Here is a 15,966-nt window from a genome sequence, read left to right on the forward strand (position 1 = left end):
TGAAGAGCACAAAGAAAGGGATCTTTTAATCTATACTGTGTGCATGTATAGGTGAGCGCACAGAGAAGTGTGCAATGAATACCATACAAAATTGTAGACATGCACCCATGTGTAGACTGGCTCTGAAATTCATCTGTATTTCAATTTCACAGAATAGTATGTACAGAAAAAGAAGGCTTATATTCTAGTAGTCTGGCTGGTTTAGCAAGAGATCCTGCCTCTGACACTGACCTACTGTCTGAGTTAGTCATGGTTACACTCCCACAAATTTAAACTCCCCCATCTGTGAAGGAGCCTTGTCACCAGTTTTACAGTGAGACTGAATCAATTAATGCTTGCTAAAAGCTTTGATAGAAGGAGCAGGATATTAACACTTGCAGTTGAGTGATGTTAGCTAAAAACTTCTTTAGTAATGTAGCAAATGGATTTTAAAGTCTCTGTCAAAAGGTTGGACCACCAAGACTGTCATCAGCAGCACAGCTAACCCATTTAGTGTTAGTCAATATCACAATTTCAGATGGACAAGTGAAAAAGCAGAGCTTGATGCTCATCTCCAGCAAAAGAACATCACATAGACATCACAAAAGAGAGAAGAGACCATTAAGTAGCTGTGGTAATGAAAGTGTGATAAGGACAAAAAGAGGAAGACCAGCAAAACAGCAAGCAATGATGGAAAAGGGGGTGAAGGCTTAGCCAGACAGCCTCAAAAACACATGTGCATGTTTCCCAAAGTTGGTGCAGGCCATTCCAGTACAGGACTGCTGCCACCATACATCCCAACTGAAGAAATGAGACAATAAAAAAACAGCCCTTGATTTGGAAAGGCAGGTGGTAATTTCTTGGCAATTTCTAACTACTCGAGAATAAACTTCAACTATTTCTGTTACAGCTGAAAAAACCCACTTGAGCAAGTGTAAAATGTGTATGTTATGGTACACTGGTAAGTTTTGAAAACACTCAGTGGAATCAGGACACTGCTTTTATGCGTGATGCAAAGAACATTTAAAATAAACTCTAAATATGTTTCCAAACCCAAAATGAAGCCGTTCCATAAAAGGAAAAATAAATAGATATATGTATGCAACTGGCAATTACATAAATGCCTTCTCAAATCAATCTGAGAGTGTAAAGAAGTATTAAAGCCAGTTTCAAACTTAATTTCTATTTTAAGGACTTTTTACACTCACAGAGTGGTAAATAAGAGTGAGGTTCAGTGTCATGGAAAGTGCTTTACTGGTTAAGCTGAAAAGACAACAGCGTTTTTCAACTAACTAGATCACAATTTTCATGAGCTACGAAAGAAAAGTACAAGTGTCTGTAAACCAGCATAAGAAATCTAAGTATGGGTGAGCTGGACTGTATCACAGGAAAAAAACAGCATTTTTTGAACATAAGGGTATGAGAATTATCAGAGGCATACCATGATTTCTAGGTGTAAGCTACGTAGGGAGGAAAAGTCAGGCCACAGAGAGTGGCAAACAGCTCTGTGTGCAAGGAATTGCGTGGTTATTTCCTGGAAGAGAAACAAAACAGATAATGCAGACCCACAGATATAGAAGCAGTCCAGTTCATGAAGCATAACAGCAGGAGTGAAGTACTGACTTCTGGATAAGAGCAGCTGAAATGACACTGAAGTGGTACTAAAGTAGAAAAAGAACATGAAGGTAATAACACTGGTGCAGAAGTAACTGCGTAATAGTCCGGTGAGAGCTGCACTGAGACAGTGCCCAAGGAACATAGAGTTTTCTGTATTCCAACCTAATAAACGTTTGACGCAGTCCTGTCAAGGACTAAAAATTGTCTCTGAACCCCTGAGAAGTGGTTACCACATAAATTCAGCTTCATTGCAGGAGAGAAACATATGAAGAAGCCCAACTCTCTGGGATACTACACTTCAAGAAGCGGATTTTTTTAAGAGAGGAAGTAACTTAGAAACTCCCTGCTTGAAGCTAGGAAATTAAAATCCACAGAATCAGCATGGAGGCTCAAGAATGTGAAAGAGTCAAAGAAGATTTGCATTCCCAAGGCTAAAAACGGGAAGCACAATCAAGAAAATAAATGGGGTGGCTAAGCAGGAAGATACAAGAGGAAATAATACAGGCAAAAAAAGGAACAAAGTGCTAATTTTAACAGGCAGAGAAATACAAAATAAAAATAAAAAATTGCTACTAAATATTCTGAAGAAAAATACCAAGAAGGTAACACAATTAAAACAGCCCAGAGAAGCCTAACTTAAATAAATAAGTATATATAAGCTGTGGGAGAGGCAGTGGATTCCAAAACCAACCTGGCTATGAAAGGTTGACTGAAAGTGTTTCTAGAGGTGGCAGCTCATTTGAGGGGATCTTAATTTGGCTGTACCAAAGCAGATTAAATTTCCGGCCAAAATTCAGTATGCGTTGTAGGGCCAAGGGAAGAAAAGCAGAGCCACTGGTGCGAACACTAGAAGATGACAGGTAAAATACTTGTTCTAGGGAATCATCTTTACCAGAAACCTAACACCAGCAGTACACTGAAGATCATTTAAAGGCCATGTCCAAGACAAGAGTGCTCCAGTCCCAGCTGTGCTGCAAAGAGCTGAAATAACATTCCTGAAAGAAATCCCAAATGCTAATGCATCTCAATTCTTCCAGCTTTCAAAAGCTGAGGCATCAGGAATTGCTCAAAAGCCACTAAGGATATACCAGGGTGTGGGTGGTGATGATGAAGTATTAAGTGGTGGCTTTCCCACTGAAGCATGCCATAGCACAGACCTGGAAGGAACTTGCCGTTGGTGAGATCTATTTCAGATGAAATATGGAGCTGAGGTTCTGACCAGCTCTAGGAGGCCAAATTTAGGTCATGCTGACCTAGTCACAAGAAGGTAAAATCACCTTTTACATGCCAGTTAAGTAATACCTGTACATACCTGAAATAGTAAATAGTTCTGCTTTGTAAATAAACTACTCTCACTTTAGAAGGAAGCCTTTACATGTGCAAACAAACACGTGTTTGGAATTTCTGTAGGGAAAAGCACTTTGATAGTTTCTGAGTCAGAACTAAGGGATTTTGTTTAATCACTGCTAGATAACCAGAGGACAGTGCCTCCCTGGCATCCTCTGCTCATCTGAGTTCAGCAAATAGGCTGCAGCCTGTTCTTCTATGTAACAAACACTACATCTTCATGGCTTTCCAAACGGATTTTTCTAACTCACTTATTTTATATTGGGGCATACTGGAAATCCACATGGAAATTAGCAAAGTATATCCTTCCTATAAGCACAACACCTGCTGTAGGCCTCTCCACAGCTGTCCCACTGGTATCCCTTTAGATTCTGAGCTCAATTCAACACCTTTATTACCTACGAATCCCTCACAGATTAAGGTCTATATACTTTAGTGCGGTCCTTGTGTTTTAATCTCTAGCTAAGGTCAGCTGAGATTAAGCTGACCTTAAACATTCTCATTTGGGTCACAGAATTTGATATGGATGTATTTTCCCACTTCAGTCCAGCAAAGCTGGAATGCATTATGTTTCAAGCCATAAGGTAAAAATCTAGTTCACTGAGCTTGCTGGGGAAGGAACTGACCTTAAGTGAGCAAGTATGAAGCCCTTTTTTCCTTTTGTCAGTTGGAGTCTATCTCAGCAATGCTATCACAGTAACTCCTTGATGTGGCTTCACAGATCATACTTTTAATAATGAAGTGCTCCTAAAGCTTAGTTATACTGCATAACTTAAAATTGATGTGTGGCATTCATGTCACAAAGGTAGACTGCTACTAAAAGTAACAGGAGATACTGGTCAGTACAGGTATGCTTTTAGACTAGCTCTGAAATATGGAACGCGTGTTTTGGGGGAAAACCAACAAGGCGTTTGCAGACTGAATGGGATTATCTCTTGTTCATCTGAGTAAGCACAAAAGTAATGAACATTGGACCCTTAGATGGCAATCACATTTTAGATTTCACCTTTCTCCATGTAATGCTTAGTAATTAGTATTCACATGGTAAGTCTTCACATAGCTATTTATGTGCTTGTTTGTGCTTGAGTACGGACACCAATGCTTGTCTGAGGATTCCTCAGTAGAGGACTGTGCAGAACTGCAACTTTCTGAAGATTCCTTAAACCCTTACACAACCTGTGCTCATAACTGCCTTATAATGTTGTCTCTGCATAAATGCATCTTTCATCTGACATCTTTTTCAGCTGAACTGAAGTTGATGGTTTGGTTTCTTGGTTCACAGAGTGAGCTCTGTTCTTAAGAAAACCAGAAAACTGACAAAACCTAAGCCCAGACAAACAGTTAAAAAGTTGTGGTTTTTTAGAAGTGGAGAAAATGAAACGATTTCCAGAAAACAAATAGCACAAAGTGACAGCTCAGGCTTAGCTGCACAACTGTAAAAGAAGAATGTGACTTTATGCAGAATCTGACTAAGAATTTACGATATGGACCACTGATCTCATCTTTTGTCAATTATCTCTGTAAACCTGTGAGATTCCTTGGGAGATAGTTAGTCAAATGAGGAGCCTAGATGAATCAGTGGATATAATTTATTTAGACTTTAAAAAGGCTTTTGATGATAAAGTCCTTAGCAAGAGGCTATTAAGGAAAGTTAGTAACCATATGGTGAAAGATAAAGTCCTGCCATGGATTAAAAAGTGGTTAAGAGATAAGATAAAAAGACTGGAAATAAATGGATAATTCTCCCTGGAAAGAGGTTAATAGCAAGGTGCCCCTTCATTACTGCACCTAGCAATCGATAATCGTGGTTCACCTGCTTTTGCAGATCATTAATAGTAAGGTACATAGTTTGCAGATAAAAATATTCAGACTGATCTGAGTACTGAATAGCACCAGGTCGGAAGTTAAAAAGCATTTGGCCAACTCAAAGGTAGATGAAATTTGCCAAAGATAGTAAATGCAAAGCAAAGCCTGTTGGAAAGAAGGGTTCAAATTACTTTTAGATCCTTCTACGTCCCCGGTGACATGCAGTGTGTATGGACACTTATTGAAGGCAACTGTTAATGTGCACTGTAAAGAAGGGAAGACCAATGGATACAGTGGTTCCATTGTGTGGTGCTCCCAAAACCAAAGCCGTTTATGGCAGTGAACAACTTCACACTGGCAGAGCCCATTAAGGTCTGTTGGGAATAGGGACAGGGCAATGAACAATCTGAGCAGAGATCATCAGGAATGATGGGCTGTTGGGATTTATCAGAAAATATGAACACATCAAGAGAGAGGTTTGATATAGAGTTGTACCAGGACTGGTGAACTTCTGTGGGAGAGGTTTCTGAAGGACAGAATGCAATAGAGATTTAAAGAAAGGGAATTAAATTTTTTGTCAAAATGGAAGTGCGTGTTCAAGACACATTATCACAACTCGATAGTCAGGGTCAATGCTTAGCCATAGATCTTGGAACAAATCCTTGCTCTGTCCAGCATCATGAGTATTCCTGGAGCTAAGATGAGTGCCCTGCCCACTGGGCTATCAAGTTGATGTCTCTCAGGCATCATAAATACTTCCAAGCGAATTACCCAACAGAAGGGAATATGAGACTCTTTCCAGGGACATCCAAATACAAAGAGCATCCAAAACTGGGACCTATCCATCATCAGAAAGTAGGGATCCATATTCACGTTTCTGCTCTCTTTGCTTCAGAGCAGCAGTACGAATTTGGCTGCTCTTCAATTCACGCAAGTGCTCTGATTATTACTGAACTTCTGCTTTTGGTGTGCAAATAATTATATGCATTTTTTGTATCTGACTACTTGAAATCATACACATTTTTGCAAAGATGAGCAAAACACTAACTGTACAGCTCTTGTCTTTCAGTGTATTATCTGACCTTACAAACCAGACAAGGAGAGGAAAATTTCCCCCTGCCCATCAGTATAGTTCCATACAGCCTGATGCATTAAACCAGTTTGCGTTTTCCCTAAAAATTTAGTCTTTCCCTAAAAATTCAGCACTGTGAGAGGTTACTGCTCCAACTGTTACCTACTCAGTAATGCAGCAGTTATCTGCAGTAGTTACCTAGCTCTTGCCAGTTTCAGCCTAGTAGATTCAATATTTTTAATGCTTTCGTATTAACATAGTTATAAGCAGCAGAGTAAGCAAAGACAGGGGACTTAATACACATAAGATTACAATTGTTTCTTGATTCCTCAAGCAAAAGCTGGTTACACTGGGGTTGTGTTGAAGACCTTAAAGGTCTCGGGGGAAAGGATCTTATACTCAGGCTGTTATTGGAAAGAAGTGCATAAATAGTTTGCAGTTGCTATGTGGGATAATGGATTGTACTACTAACCACAAAGTATGAATACACTAGAAGAGAATTCAACTGTAGATTTAAACAGCAATAAATCTAAATACAGTATATACCCTAAAACGTCACACGTGATGATACAGAGGGACATACCCAGTGTCTGCATCAGATGCTGAAGTGTTCCGTGAAGGGGAAAAGTAGCTGTTCTCTTTGTCTGCTCTTCATGCAAACATCTCTGATTTTCTGTGCCCATCTTCTGTAATTGGACAGCGCTCACTGAGCTGACCCAAAAGGTTCACTGAGTTCTTCAACTATCAGCCACTGAATCTAACTTCAGAAGGCATTAAAGTAGTGAGCGCACTCAGGGAAAGAGATGGGAAATAGCATGTGTTCATCACTTACCTGAGTTTTGCCAAAGCTTGTCAAAAACACACATAGATTCTGCATGTTGTTCTAAATAAAATAGATTTCCTGCCTCCTATGTTAATGTCAGTCTAGAATTTTATCTGGAAAATACGTGCTGGAAATTTTAGTGAAAAGACTTTGTAATAGTGTTCTGCAGCATTAATGCCAAGAAATCACTCACAATGGGAAGGAAAATACAGAAACTTACTTAGTAACAAAACATTTTAAGCCCCAAAACTTACCATATGAGAACTTGAAATGTAGTTGTTAGTTCTTGTCTACCCAGAAGAGTTCATCTACACTCCGTACGCATTGCTGTGTACAGTTTTCTGTTGCAGTGCTGGGTAGTTTACCTGGTCTGAGTTTAGACTGACTTGAGTAGAGGCAAACGCTTTTATACATGACAAAAGCCACAGCTGTCAGTCAATTCACAGGGTCTTCTGACAGAAACATTCCTGTGCATTTCACTGCCACAGCGCTGTAACTTCACCCTTTTAGAGCACCTTTATATAAAAAGCTCTCAAGACTGCAATTCTTCATTCTCAGACTTAAATCAGTTGGCATGCAAGAAACAAAACATCCAGCTGGATCAGTGTCCCCAACGTGATGCAAACTGAAAACGTTTGTTCACTCAGTTACATGATTTAGAGGCACAGCTAGCACAGGAGAGAGCCCTAGGGTCGTTTTAAACCAAGCTGTCTTTTGAAGTCAATGTGACTTGCTAAAACCACTATGGAAATACTTTGTAATGCAGATTTGATTATGCCATAATGAAGGATAGCTACAACCTGTGGAAACACCTGTAGCCCCTCAGAGACAGCAGGAAGAAAACACTGCAAAAGGCTGATTCCACATCTACTGTCATACACTTGGGAGACCATCAGGTCTCAGGAGGGAGAAGGGAGCATCAAGGAGGAAGGCATCAATATAATTCTAAACTGAGAATCCTCCAATCACCCATGGAATCTACCAGGTTCACAGAGCCATCAGCTCAGGAGTGTGTTTCCTGAACAAAACATGCTAACAACGTATCCTTACAGGGTATCATGCTACAGCTTATCTCACCCATCTGATAGACCTGAAGCAGCCCATTCTGAGAGTTCCTGGCATCAAGCTGACACTTGTGGAAGACAGACTTGTTGCCAGAGAGCTGGATCCCCTTCCTACCTGTATGCTTGCTAAAACATAAAGCACAGCACTGCCAACACAGTCCTGACAAGCCTGAAGGAGGGCTTGCTGTGCCACAGGGCTGTAGAATAACCTAATTCTGTGCAATACTGGAAGATGCCCCGTTCTGTAGATGCAACCCCTCCCCAGAAGTCAATGTTAAGAAGTAGAGAGTTAAAGTTATTCCAATGAAAAAAGAGGCAATCTTGCGTGTAGCAGTTCTAGTACTTGCCAGCCTTACAAAAAAACTTAACCCTGTGTGCTTGAACACTCATCTTCATGTCTGGTTCACATCCTGTCCACCAATTCTTATCACGCACATCTAACACACTTTATTTTTCACAAGGTATTAAAAAGCTGGGAAAAACATTTTGAATGGTTGGGTTTTAAAGCAGCATAGGCTGATTCCCAGTATTGAGGTTACAATAGATACTGCTGCACATCTTGCATAGAAACAATTTTTATCACCAAATGTATTGTTTCTGACCACTGAAGAACTATGTCACCCCTGTGGCTCCATCAGGTGTACAGATCAGAAGGGCTGAGCACACACGGTTTTCTGCTCAAGTCAGTAACCCACCAGAGGAATGTTTCACAAGTTTCAGTAATTGTGCCAAATAATGGAACAAATGAAAATTACATGGGTGGTGTTTGTTTTATCGGGGTTCTTGGAAGGAGATCTCACAGCAATCCCATAGATAATGCAGCATTTTCAAGATCAATGAATAGTACAGTTACTTTTTCTCCATTTCTGCTTCATATACGACAAATCTTTAACAAATCTCGTTTCATGGGATTTTTACATTCTCTATCCTAACAAAACTATTTCCCAATTTCAGAATTCCATAAATGGAATTTAATTGGACAAACATATTTTAAAATTACTTCACTCAGTTCAAGTGTTCACAGGTACCTCTATTTTTCATCAAGAATTAACTCCCAAATGGTTCAGGTTTTACGTTCAGAGACAGCTGTAGTCAAGAGTTTGAGCATTCTGAGTCCTGGTTGTGTATTTAAAATTCTCAGCTAACAAGCAGGAGAGAGGCTCTAGGAATGGTTACAGATGTCTGATTTTACAAGGTTCGGGGTTGTTGGAGGGTTTTTTTTTTGCTGAAGTGCTTTAGTCTAATGTTATTTATTGTTTATGGAAGTTGTTTGTCATTTAAGACATGGAGTGACCACTCCCCCCGAAAGAAAGAATCGAGTTACAATCCATTATTTCATTTTTGATTGTTTTTCTTTGTAATAGGTGGGAAAGTGGATCCTGGATGAAAGTCCTGCCCAAGACAAGACTCCAAGCTGAAGACTCCAATTATCTATAAATCACTTGTATTTCCTGCAGAGAAAAAGCAGGAAAGAGAGAGACAGGAAAACAGAGACAGAGGATTCGGCAAAGTGAAATATTCGATACCTGTCCTAAACCAAATTTCTCTCAAAAGCAACCAGGAGTTATTTCTGAGATATCTCAAAACCAAGCTCAGAGGAATCTTGCTGCTGTTGTTTTTGGCTTAATATTGAAATAAAATAACTTTCTTTTACTTTTTTCATTAGTATAAAATGTGTAACATCTTGCGTATTTTGGAGATGATGGCACTATATATTCTGAATTATTAAAGGTTTCTATGCAGCTTACATTCTCACAGACCAGAAGATGTGACTGCTGATGAGTTATCTTTTCCCAAGATTTTTAGAACCAGTTCTATTATTTGAACAGAGAAACACGAGCACAGTGACTGTACAAACTGACTGTGATACTACTCTCGAGTATCCACCAAATGCTCCTGAAGCACAACTCACACTGAAACCAGCAATGAACAAAATTCATGCCAAACACTGTTTGCACAGTATGACTCCTTCCAAAGTGTAACACCACACAACATCAAGTAACTTCATTCCTGATTTAAACCATTTTCAAAGAAATTATATTCAAGAAACATTATGCATGTTTTAATTTGCATAGTGCAGTTTGCACTGAAACGTAATGAAACCTAAAAGAGTTCACTTTCCTTCGAACATTCTTTTAGAACATGGAATTGCTGTAACAAATTAGAGGACAAATTGGTTTTGGCACCCGCTTGAAAAAAAAGAAAGAGAAAAGATGAAAAGCTTTTAAAGTGATGATACAGAGGAAAGAAATACACTACATCAGCCAAAACGAGTTTGCTATCAGCTTTAAAGCTTCTGAAGTTGTATTTCCAGTAGATAAAAATGTTATCACCTTTTTCCAGTGCTGATGTGCTTATTTTCCTATTAAGTTACTCAGTAATTAGAAACAAAGTTTGTCTGACACATTGTAATCTGTTTATACAATATATCTGAAACTTCTCCAACAGAAATGAAAACAGGCTTTAACTAAAGATGCTAAAGATGCAAGGATCCAAAATACAGAAACAAATTTAAAAATTCAGATTGCCTTTACAAACCAGTGACTGCTCTTAAAGTTCAATTAACAAACACAATTTAGTCCCACAATACACCATAGGAAACCAGCAGATTTTTCTACATTGACCCAATGGGTTTGTTCTTAACCTTCTCTTTATGAAAATAAGTCTTAAAGGTTAGTAGGAAAAATATGCCCTCTTGCAATATTGTTCAAGGGTGTATTCAAGCATCACAGAAGTTAGCAGAGATCTGTTCCAGTGTTGTAACAACCTGGTAGTATTAGAAGTCCTCCAGGAACTGAAAAGGAGTCCCTTGGGCACACAGGGTAATTCAAGAGAGAAAACACTTTTATTTTCTGATTGAGACACACAGGTATGCACAGTAACTTCCTCTGAAGTACATCAAATGCCACTGAAATGTACTTGAGAAATACTGATTTTGCACTGAAAAGAAACCCCAACAGCTCTGTAAGAAAACACTGGATTTAAAGAGAAGTGGCAAAGCCAGTCCCAGCAGATTTAATTTGCTTTTCTATTATTCTGTGGTTTTTCAGATATTACAGGACTAAGAATCCGTTTCCTTTATGACAGATTCAAGGCAGCCTTTTAGTAGTTTTTCGTCTCTACACTCAAGTTGGGTAGGGCAGAATAAAACTGATTTTAAGTAAAATCCCTCCTTTGGAGAGAAAGCCATGAACTTCCCTGCCAGAACAAACGAACACAACTTACCTTGGTGTATTTGATTTCAAGGTTGAGAGTGGGAGAAGGCAGCAGATGCAGAGATGCCATCAGAGCTGCAGGATCTGCCTTCACCTCCCCTGGCATCTCAATTTTACTGGAAGTCATAGTCTCGGGGGGGGGTTTATATAGTACCACCGAGCCCCCCGCTCTGATCTGATGTGTTTTGGGTTGGTGCCCCCACCCCCCCCTCCAAAGACCGGCGCTGAAGATGTTGCTCTCCTCCTCTGTATATAGGCAGGTGTCAAGCCGGGTCTCTTCTTATTGGACATGAGGGCAGAGGCAGGGGGGCAGGTCCGTCCTACCTAGTGCAGAGCGGCGCAGCCGCGGCGCCCCGCAGCCCCCGCGTGGGGATTCCCCCGCCGCCCGCGGGGAGAGGCGCTCAGGGAGCGGGCCTGGGGAACCCGGTCAGCGCGAGAGGGGAGCGGGGGCCGCCAAAACCCCTGCGTCCCCCCCCCCCCAACTGCTGCGTGCCGGCGGGGAGGCGCCGCGTCCGGGGGAGGCCAGACCCGGCCCCGCGCCGCCCCGACCTGGGCATCCCGTGAGGAGCCCTCGCCGCGGGGGAGCCTGGACAACACTCGGGCAGCACTAGGGGGGCCCGAGGGCGAGGGGAGAGACCCGGCAGTGACACTGCCTCCCAGCGCGGCCCCGGGCGCGGAGCCGCTGCACAGCCGGCGGGGCCGGACCGGGCCGGGCTGCCCCTCACAGGTTCCAGCCCGAGGAGCGGCGAGGGCACGGGCCCGGCGGGGCGAAGCCTCCGCCTGCGGACAGCGCGCCCGACCCCGCTCCCCGGCCAGCACCTGGCGGCGGCGCTGCCCCCCCCCCCCGTCCCCTCCAGCCGCGCCCACTGCTCCCCGGCGGCTCCGCTGCTTCGGCCGCAGCTGACACCGCAGCGCCCGCGCGTTCCCGCTGGCAGCCACGGCAGCGCGCACACCCCCCTGCCCCGCGCCAGCCCTACCTGCCCGCGGCGCCGCCATCCCCGTCCGCCTGCTGCCCCCTGCCGGCCGCGCCACCTCCGCCGCCCAACGCTACGGCAGGGGGCCCTCGCCTCGCGCCGGGCCGGGCCGCGGGGCTGCCCCCTCCGCGCGGTCCCGCCTGGCGCCTGCCCGCAGAGCGCGCTCCCGAGCCGGGCAGCCGAGAGCGCGGGACTCCTGCAGAGGGGGCGCCCGGGGGCACCTCCGCTTCCAGGCTCCTTTCGGGAAAGAACGCGACCAGGAGGTGGGAGCAGGGGCAGGGCCCGCGGCCCGGCTCAGGCGTTCTCGCCTCTTGAAAGTGCTTTGCAAAAGGAAGAGGCCCAGAGGGCAGAATCAGTTGCTCAAGCAACAGCCACCCGTTCCCAGCCATTATTTCTAGGGGGCCCTGGTAGGAGGAGGCCAACTGATGCAAGAGGCTGGGCACCGTCCTGCAGTGGGTTACTGCGGGTCAGCAGCCAAACACAAGCTGGAGCCACCGCTCGCTGTCTCGTGGCTGGAGCTTGTTCCCCGGCTGGGCTGAGGGACATCAGGAATTCACGGACAAAGCCCTGCACTCCCCCTGGTCAAAACTTCCTGACAGAAAGCACACAAAGCCCAGACCACTTTTGTTACTTTAGGCAAAATCAGTAAGATTCTGCTTATGGATGCAAACACTGCCAACATCATCACAGACAGATAAACAGGGAAAAGACACCAAAGTTAACAGCTGTCTAAAGCTGGCAAAACAGAGCAACAACAAATACACTGCATGACTTTCTTTTGACCCAGCCAAGAGTAAGCAACGGGAAAGGGCCATATTTTCATTTCGTTCAATATCGTTTGTTGATTCCATAGATATTCCTTGTTCTGTGTTTAACAAGCTTGTGGGCAACTGAAAAGTCTGTCCCAGCGTTCCCTGAGTGTTTGAACTGAAGCATGGGACAAAGGTTGCCCAGAAAGACAGCACAAGATACAGAGTGCCTTTTAAGTTCTTTGAGGGTTAAACACCCCTGTGTACCTCCAGCACAGTAATGAACGAGACTGCAGGTTTTACTCTCTCATTTTTCATCCTTTTTTTCCTTTTTCCCTGAGAGGAAATGGACCCACGGGCCCGTGTGTAATGCGACATTACAGACATTGACAGCAGAGCTGTCGAACTGTGACACTGGGGATGAGTGAGACTTTTAAACAGCAGAAATTCAATTTTTAATGGCACCCTGGCAACACAGACCCAGCACTTCATCACGAGGGTGACACCTTCTGAAAGCTCTTTTAAAATAAATCAGCCTGAGGATGTGCTTCTTTAAAAAATGACTGTGTTTCAACCAGATTCAGGAATGAGGAAACCCTGTAACAGCTTCATTACTGAATCAAGTCAGTAAGGTTCAGGAGATTTTGGTGAGAAGGGATTCCAGTGCATGTGGAGATGCAGTTCAAACCAACATAATCTGGAGCCGCTTAGTCAACCTCCATCAACTACTTGCTGTACAAACCACATTCCTCTTACATCTAAAAGCAATTCAGTTTGCAAAAACACTCAGAGCCGACTGTGGTTGGGCTATTCACTACCTACACCTCACTGGCCTTCCCCAGTGGCGAACAGCACTGCACTTACTGTTTGCAGGCTTCTGGTCTACAGCCAGCCCCAGGGGGCTGCCCAGGAGAACATGCCAGCCATGCTGTTGTGTCTTCCTGACATCAAGTGGCCAGCCACAGTTCCTCTTCCACCATCCTGGAAGACAATGATGGAGGCCTTAGCACAAAGACTACAAGTGAGTTCTCATTAAGTACAACAGTAACTGAACTGAACAGACTTAGGAGTGAGGTCTGTAACACTATGCTGGTCATACTGGGGTGTCCAGTTTGCTGAGCTGCTTCAGTGATTCAGCACTACTCTGCCTACTTTATGATAGCAAATCGAGTCATGGCTTCAGATCCTGCAAGTGAATGATATTTAGTGCAATTTCTTTGTGGGAGGGATGGCCACCCTTGGACATAAGGACAATAACTCAGCAATAACAATGAATACAGAAGTAAACTAATTGATTTGTGAAATTTAAAAAGTGAGTCCAACAACTGCCAAGAATAGAAAGAACAGGAACAACACCCCAGGTTCAGCCCGAGTTCTGCGGTCCCTTAACACTGATGTACAACAGAGAAACCACTTATTCTTATTGCACTCCTGTAGTACCTGGTTGGTTTTGGGGTTGTTTTGTTCTGTTTTGTTTGGGGTTTTTTTTGTGAATTGTTTATACTGTATCAACTGGCAATTGAGTCAAACTGGCTTTATTTTCACTCACTTGAATGGGTTTAATTAAACTCCTACTTAGACAGCAAATCAGGAAACAAGTTCAGTTTCAGATTGTAATGGCAAAGATATTGCTGCCTTCATACTTTGTGAGGAAATAGCTGTCAAAAAAAAATGAACAACCAAGCAATTGTTTCTTACTTTAGTATTATTTAGTATGTAAGTCAAGATCACAATCATTCTGGAAGAGTTTTATTCTTATATTTAGATCAATCTGAATGCAAAATATGAAGAAATACCTTTGTTTCACTCACAGGTCTCAGTATCTCAACTCACCCTCAGCAACTTTTATAGACAAGGACCTAGACATTGCTTATACAAACAATGTCTGATGGAAACAGGACCTTTGGTAGCTAGAGAGGGTGCAAAAGACACAGCTGTGATTTTGAAGACAATGCAGATGTAATCAAGGCATTCCTGCTCAGAGTACTGGTATTTTTCTGCCTAAAGGAAGTTGTAACACTAGAGAATTGGGTGAAACTATTTGGATCTCACATAGCTCTTCTGGGCAGAGAAGCTGTGCCAAAGTGTATTGTGATACAGCATGGAAATGGACAGAGCTCTTCATTCTTGCTACTTCAAATCTGTGATCTTTCTTATGCTCTGTAGTGAGCTCCTGACTCCAAACACTTTGTCACACACAGGAAGTGAATCACATAATTCTGTCAGACACTTCCAGTGATTCATTTCAAGATCAGCTTCAAAACCTGCCCTAAAATTATTTCTATCTGGCCCATAATTTCTTTTATGTATATTTCTCTCAGCTAGCCCCCTGCCATTTAGCAAGGATATCCCTCGGTCCTCATACAAATTCAGTGTCAATTGAGAGAGCCCGCTCTTCTGTACCCTTCGCCTCCTGCCTCACTAAGTGCCTGTTCCTATTTCTTATGTGCTTTAGAAACCACTTTTGGAAGAAACATCGGGACTGAAAAGAAACTTCCTCTAAGTTATTTTTCAGCTCAGATTTCCACTTACAAAATCTCAACTTCATTTTCTGCTATGGACAGTAAAAGCTTCAGCCTCAGGTGTCCAATTTTAATTGCCTGCTATTTTCATTACTGACCATGATGGCAGCAAATGCTCTTCAGGAGATACTTGTATTTTAATTTATCTGCAAACATAAATCACATATTATAGCACTTTTTCCCTCTAGGTTAATTGAATCAATTCTCTAAATGTCCCTAAGCCTGGTCATTTGAAAGAGGTTCACTGTTTGAAATCACTTAAGAATTATGGCCCTTGAATTGTGTGCAGGATGTTATCAGTCCTTGCTGCAGACAGATGTTTCATATATATAATGTAAAAATACGGTTACACACATAAGCAATCTTATATATAAAGCAACACCCCAATACTGTGATTATCCTATAAAATATTATTTCAGACATTTTTCAAATATCACAGTGAATTGATTGTCTCACTATTCTAAATCTTATTAATGATTAAGAATAAGTCTGGATATATTTTAAGTTCTAAAGAAACAAAAGAAAATCTACTTTTATTTTCCTTATTTCTACGTTACCTTTAACATAAAATTTTAATAAATGTTGATAACAAGAAACCCCATTTTTATTACTGAACATCCAGGAACAGCTAAAGAAGAAACCTTCATTTAACATAATTTTTCCTAAAAATGAGTCAAATGGATAAGTTTTTTAACCTGTGATATTGGCCATTTTATACCAGTAGAAGTGTTGATTGCTGCTATGGTTAATTCAGACCTAAATTAAAACTCAAACTTAAGGATTCAAGGAAGCCACAAA

The 15,966-nt window shown here is 42.3% G+C and overlaps 1 protein-coding gene and 1 long non-coding RNA gene across 4 annotated transcripts in view; one reads left to right on the forward strand and one right to left on the reverse strand.

The window, feature by feature from the left end:
- The window catches only part of ALDH1A2 (aldehyde dehydrogenase 1 family member A2), a 56,746-nt gene extending 43,110 nt beyond the window's left edge, over positions 1-13,636 (reverse strand). The window contains exon 1 of one of the 3 annotated variants that reach the window (XM_061347492.1): positions 13,511-13,636. Coding sequence is in view for 1 of the 3 variants with exons in the window: in XM_061347491.1 (XP_061203475.1) it covers positions 10,934-11,050 (117 nt within the window). In the remaining 2 variants the exon portion in view is untranslated. Of the gene's footprint in view, positions 1-10,933; positions 11,411-11,900; positions 11,999-13,510 lie in introns of those variants that run through there. The other 2 variants (XM_061347493.1, XM_061347491.1) reach the window with 2 other exon arrangements.
- LOC133209106 (uncharacterized) lies at positions 8,282-9,361 on the forward strand. The gene is made up of 2 exons (XR_009724596.1): positions 8,282-8,346; positions 9,073-9,361. It is a non-coding gene; the product is annotated as an uncharacterized LOC133209106 (long non-coding RNA).
- Positions 13,637-15,966: the final 2,330 nt, after the last annotated feature.

The sequence above is a fragment of the Neopsephotus bourkii genome, unplaced genomic scaffold, assembly GCF_033783945.1.
Source record: "Neopsephotus bourkii isolate Nb327-2 ecotype Australia unplaced genomic scaffold, CSIRO-AGI_Nbou_v1 NB_318, whole genome shotgun sequence".
Lineage (NCBI taxonomy): Eukaryota > Metazoa > Chordata > Aves > Psittaciformes > Psittacidae > Neopsephotus > Neopsephotus bourkii.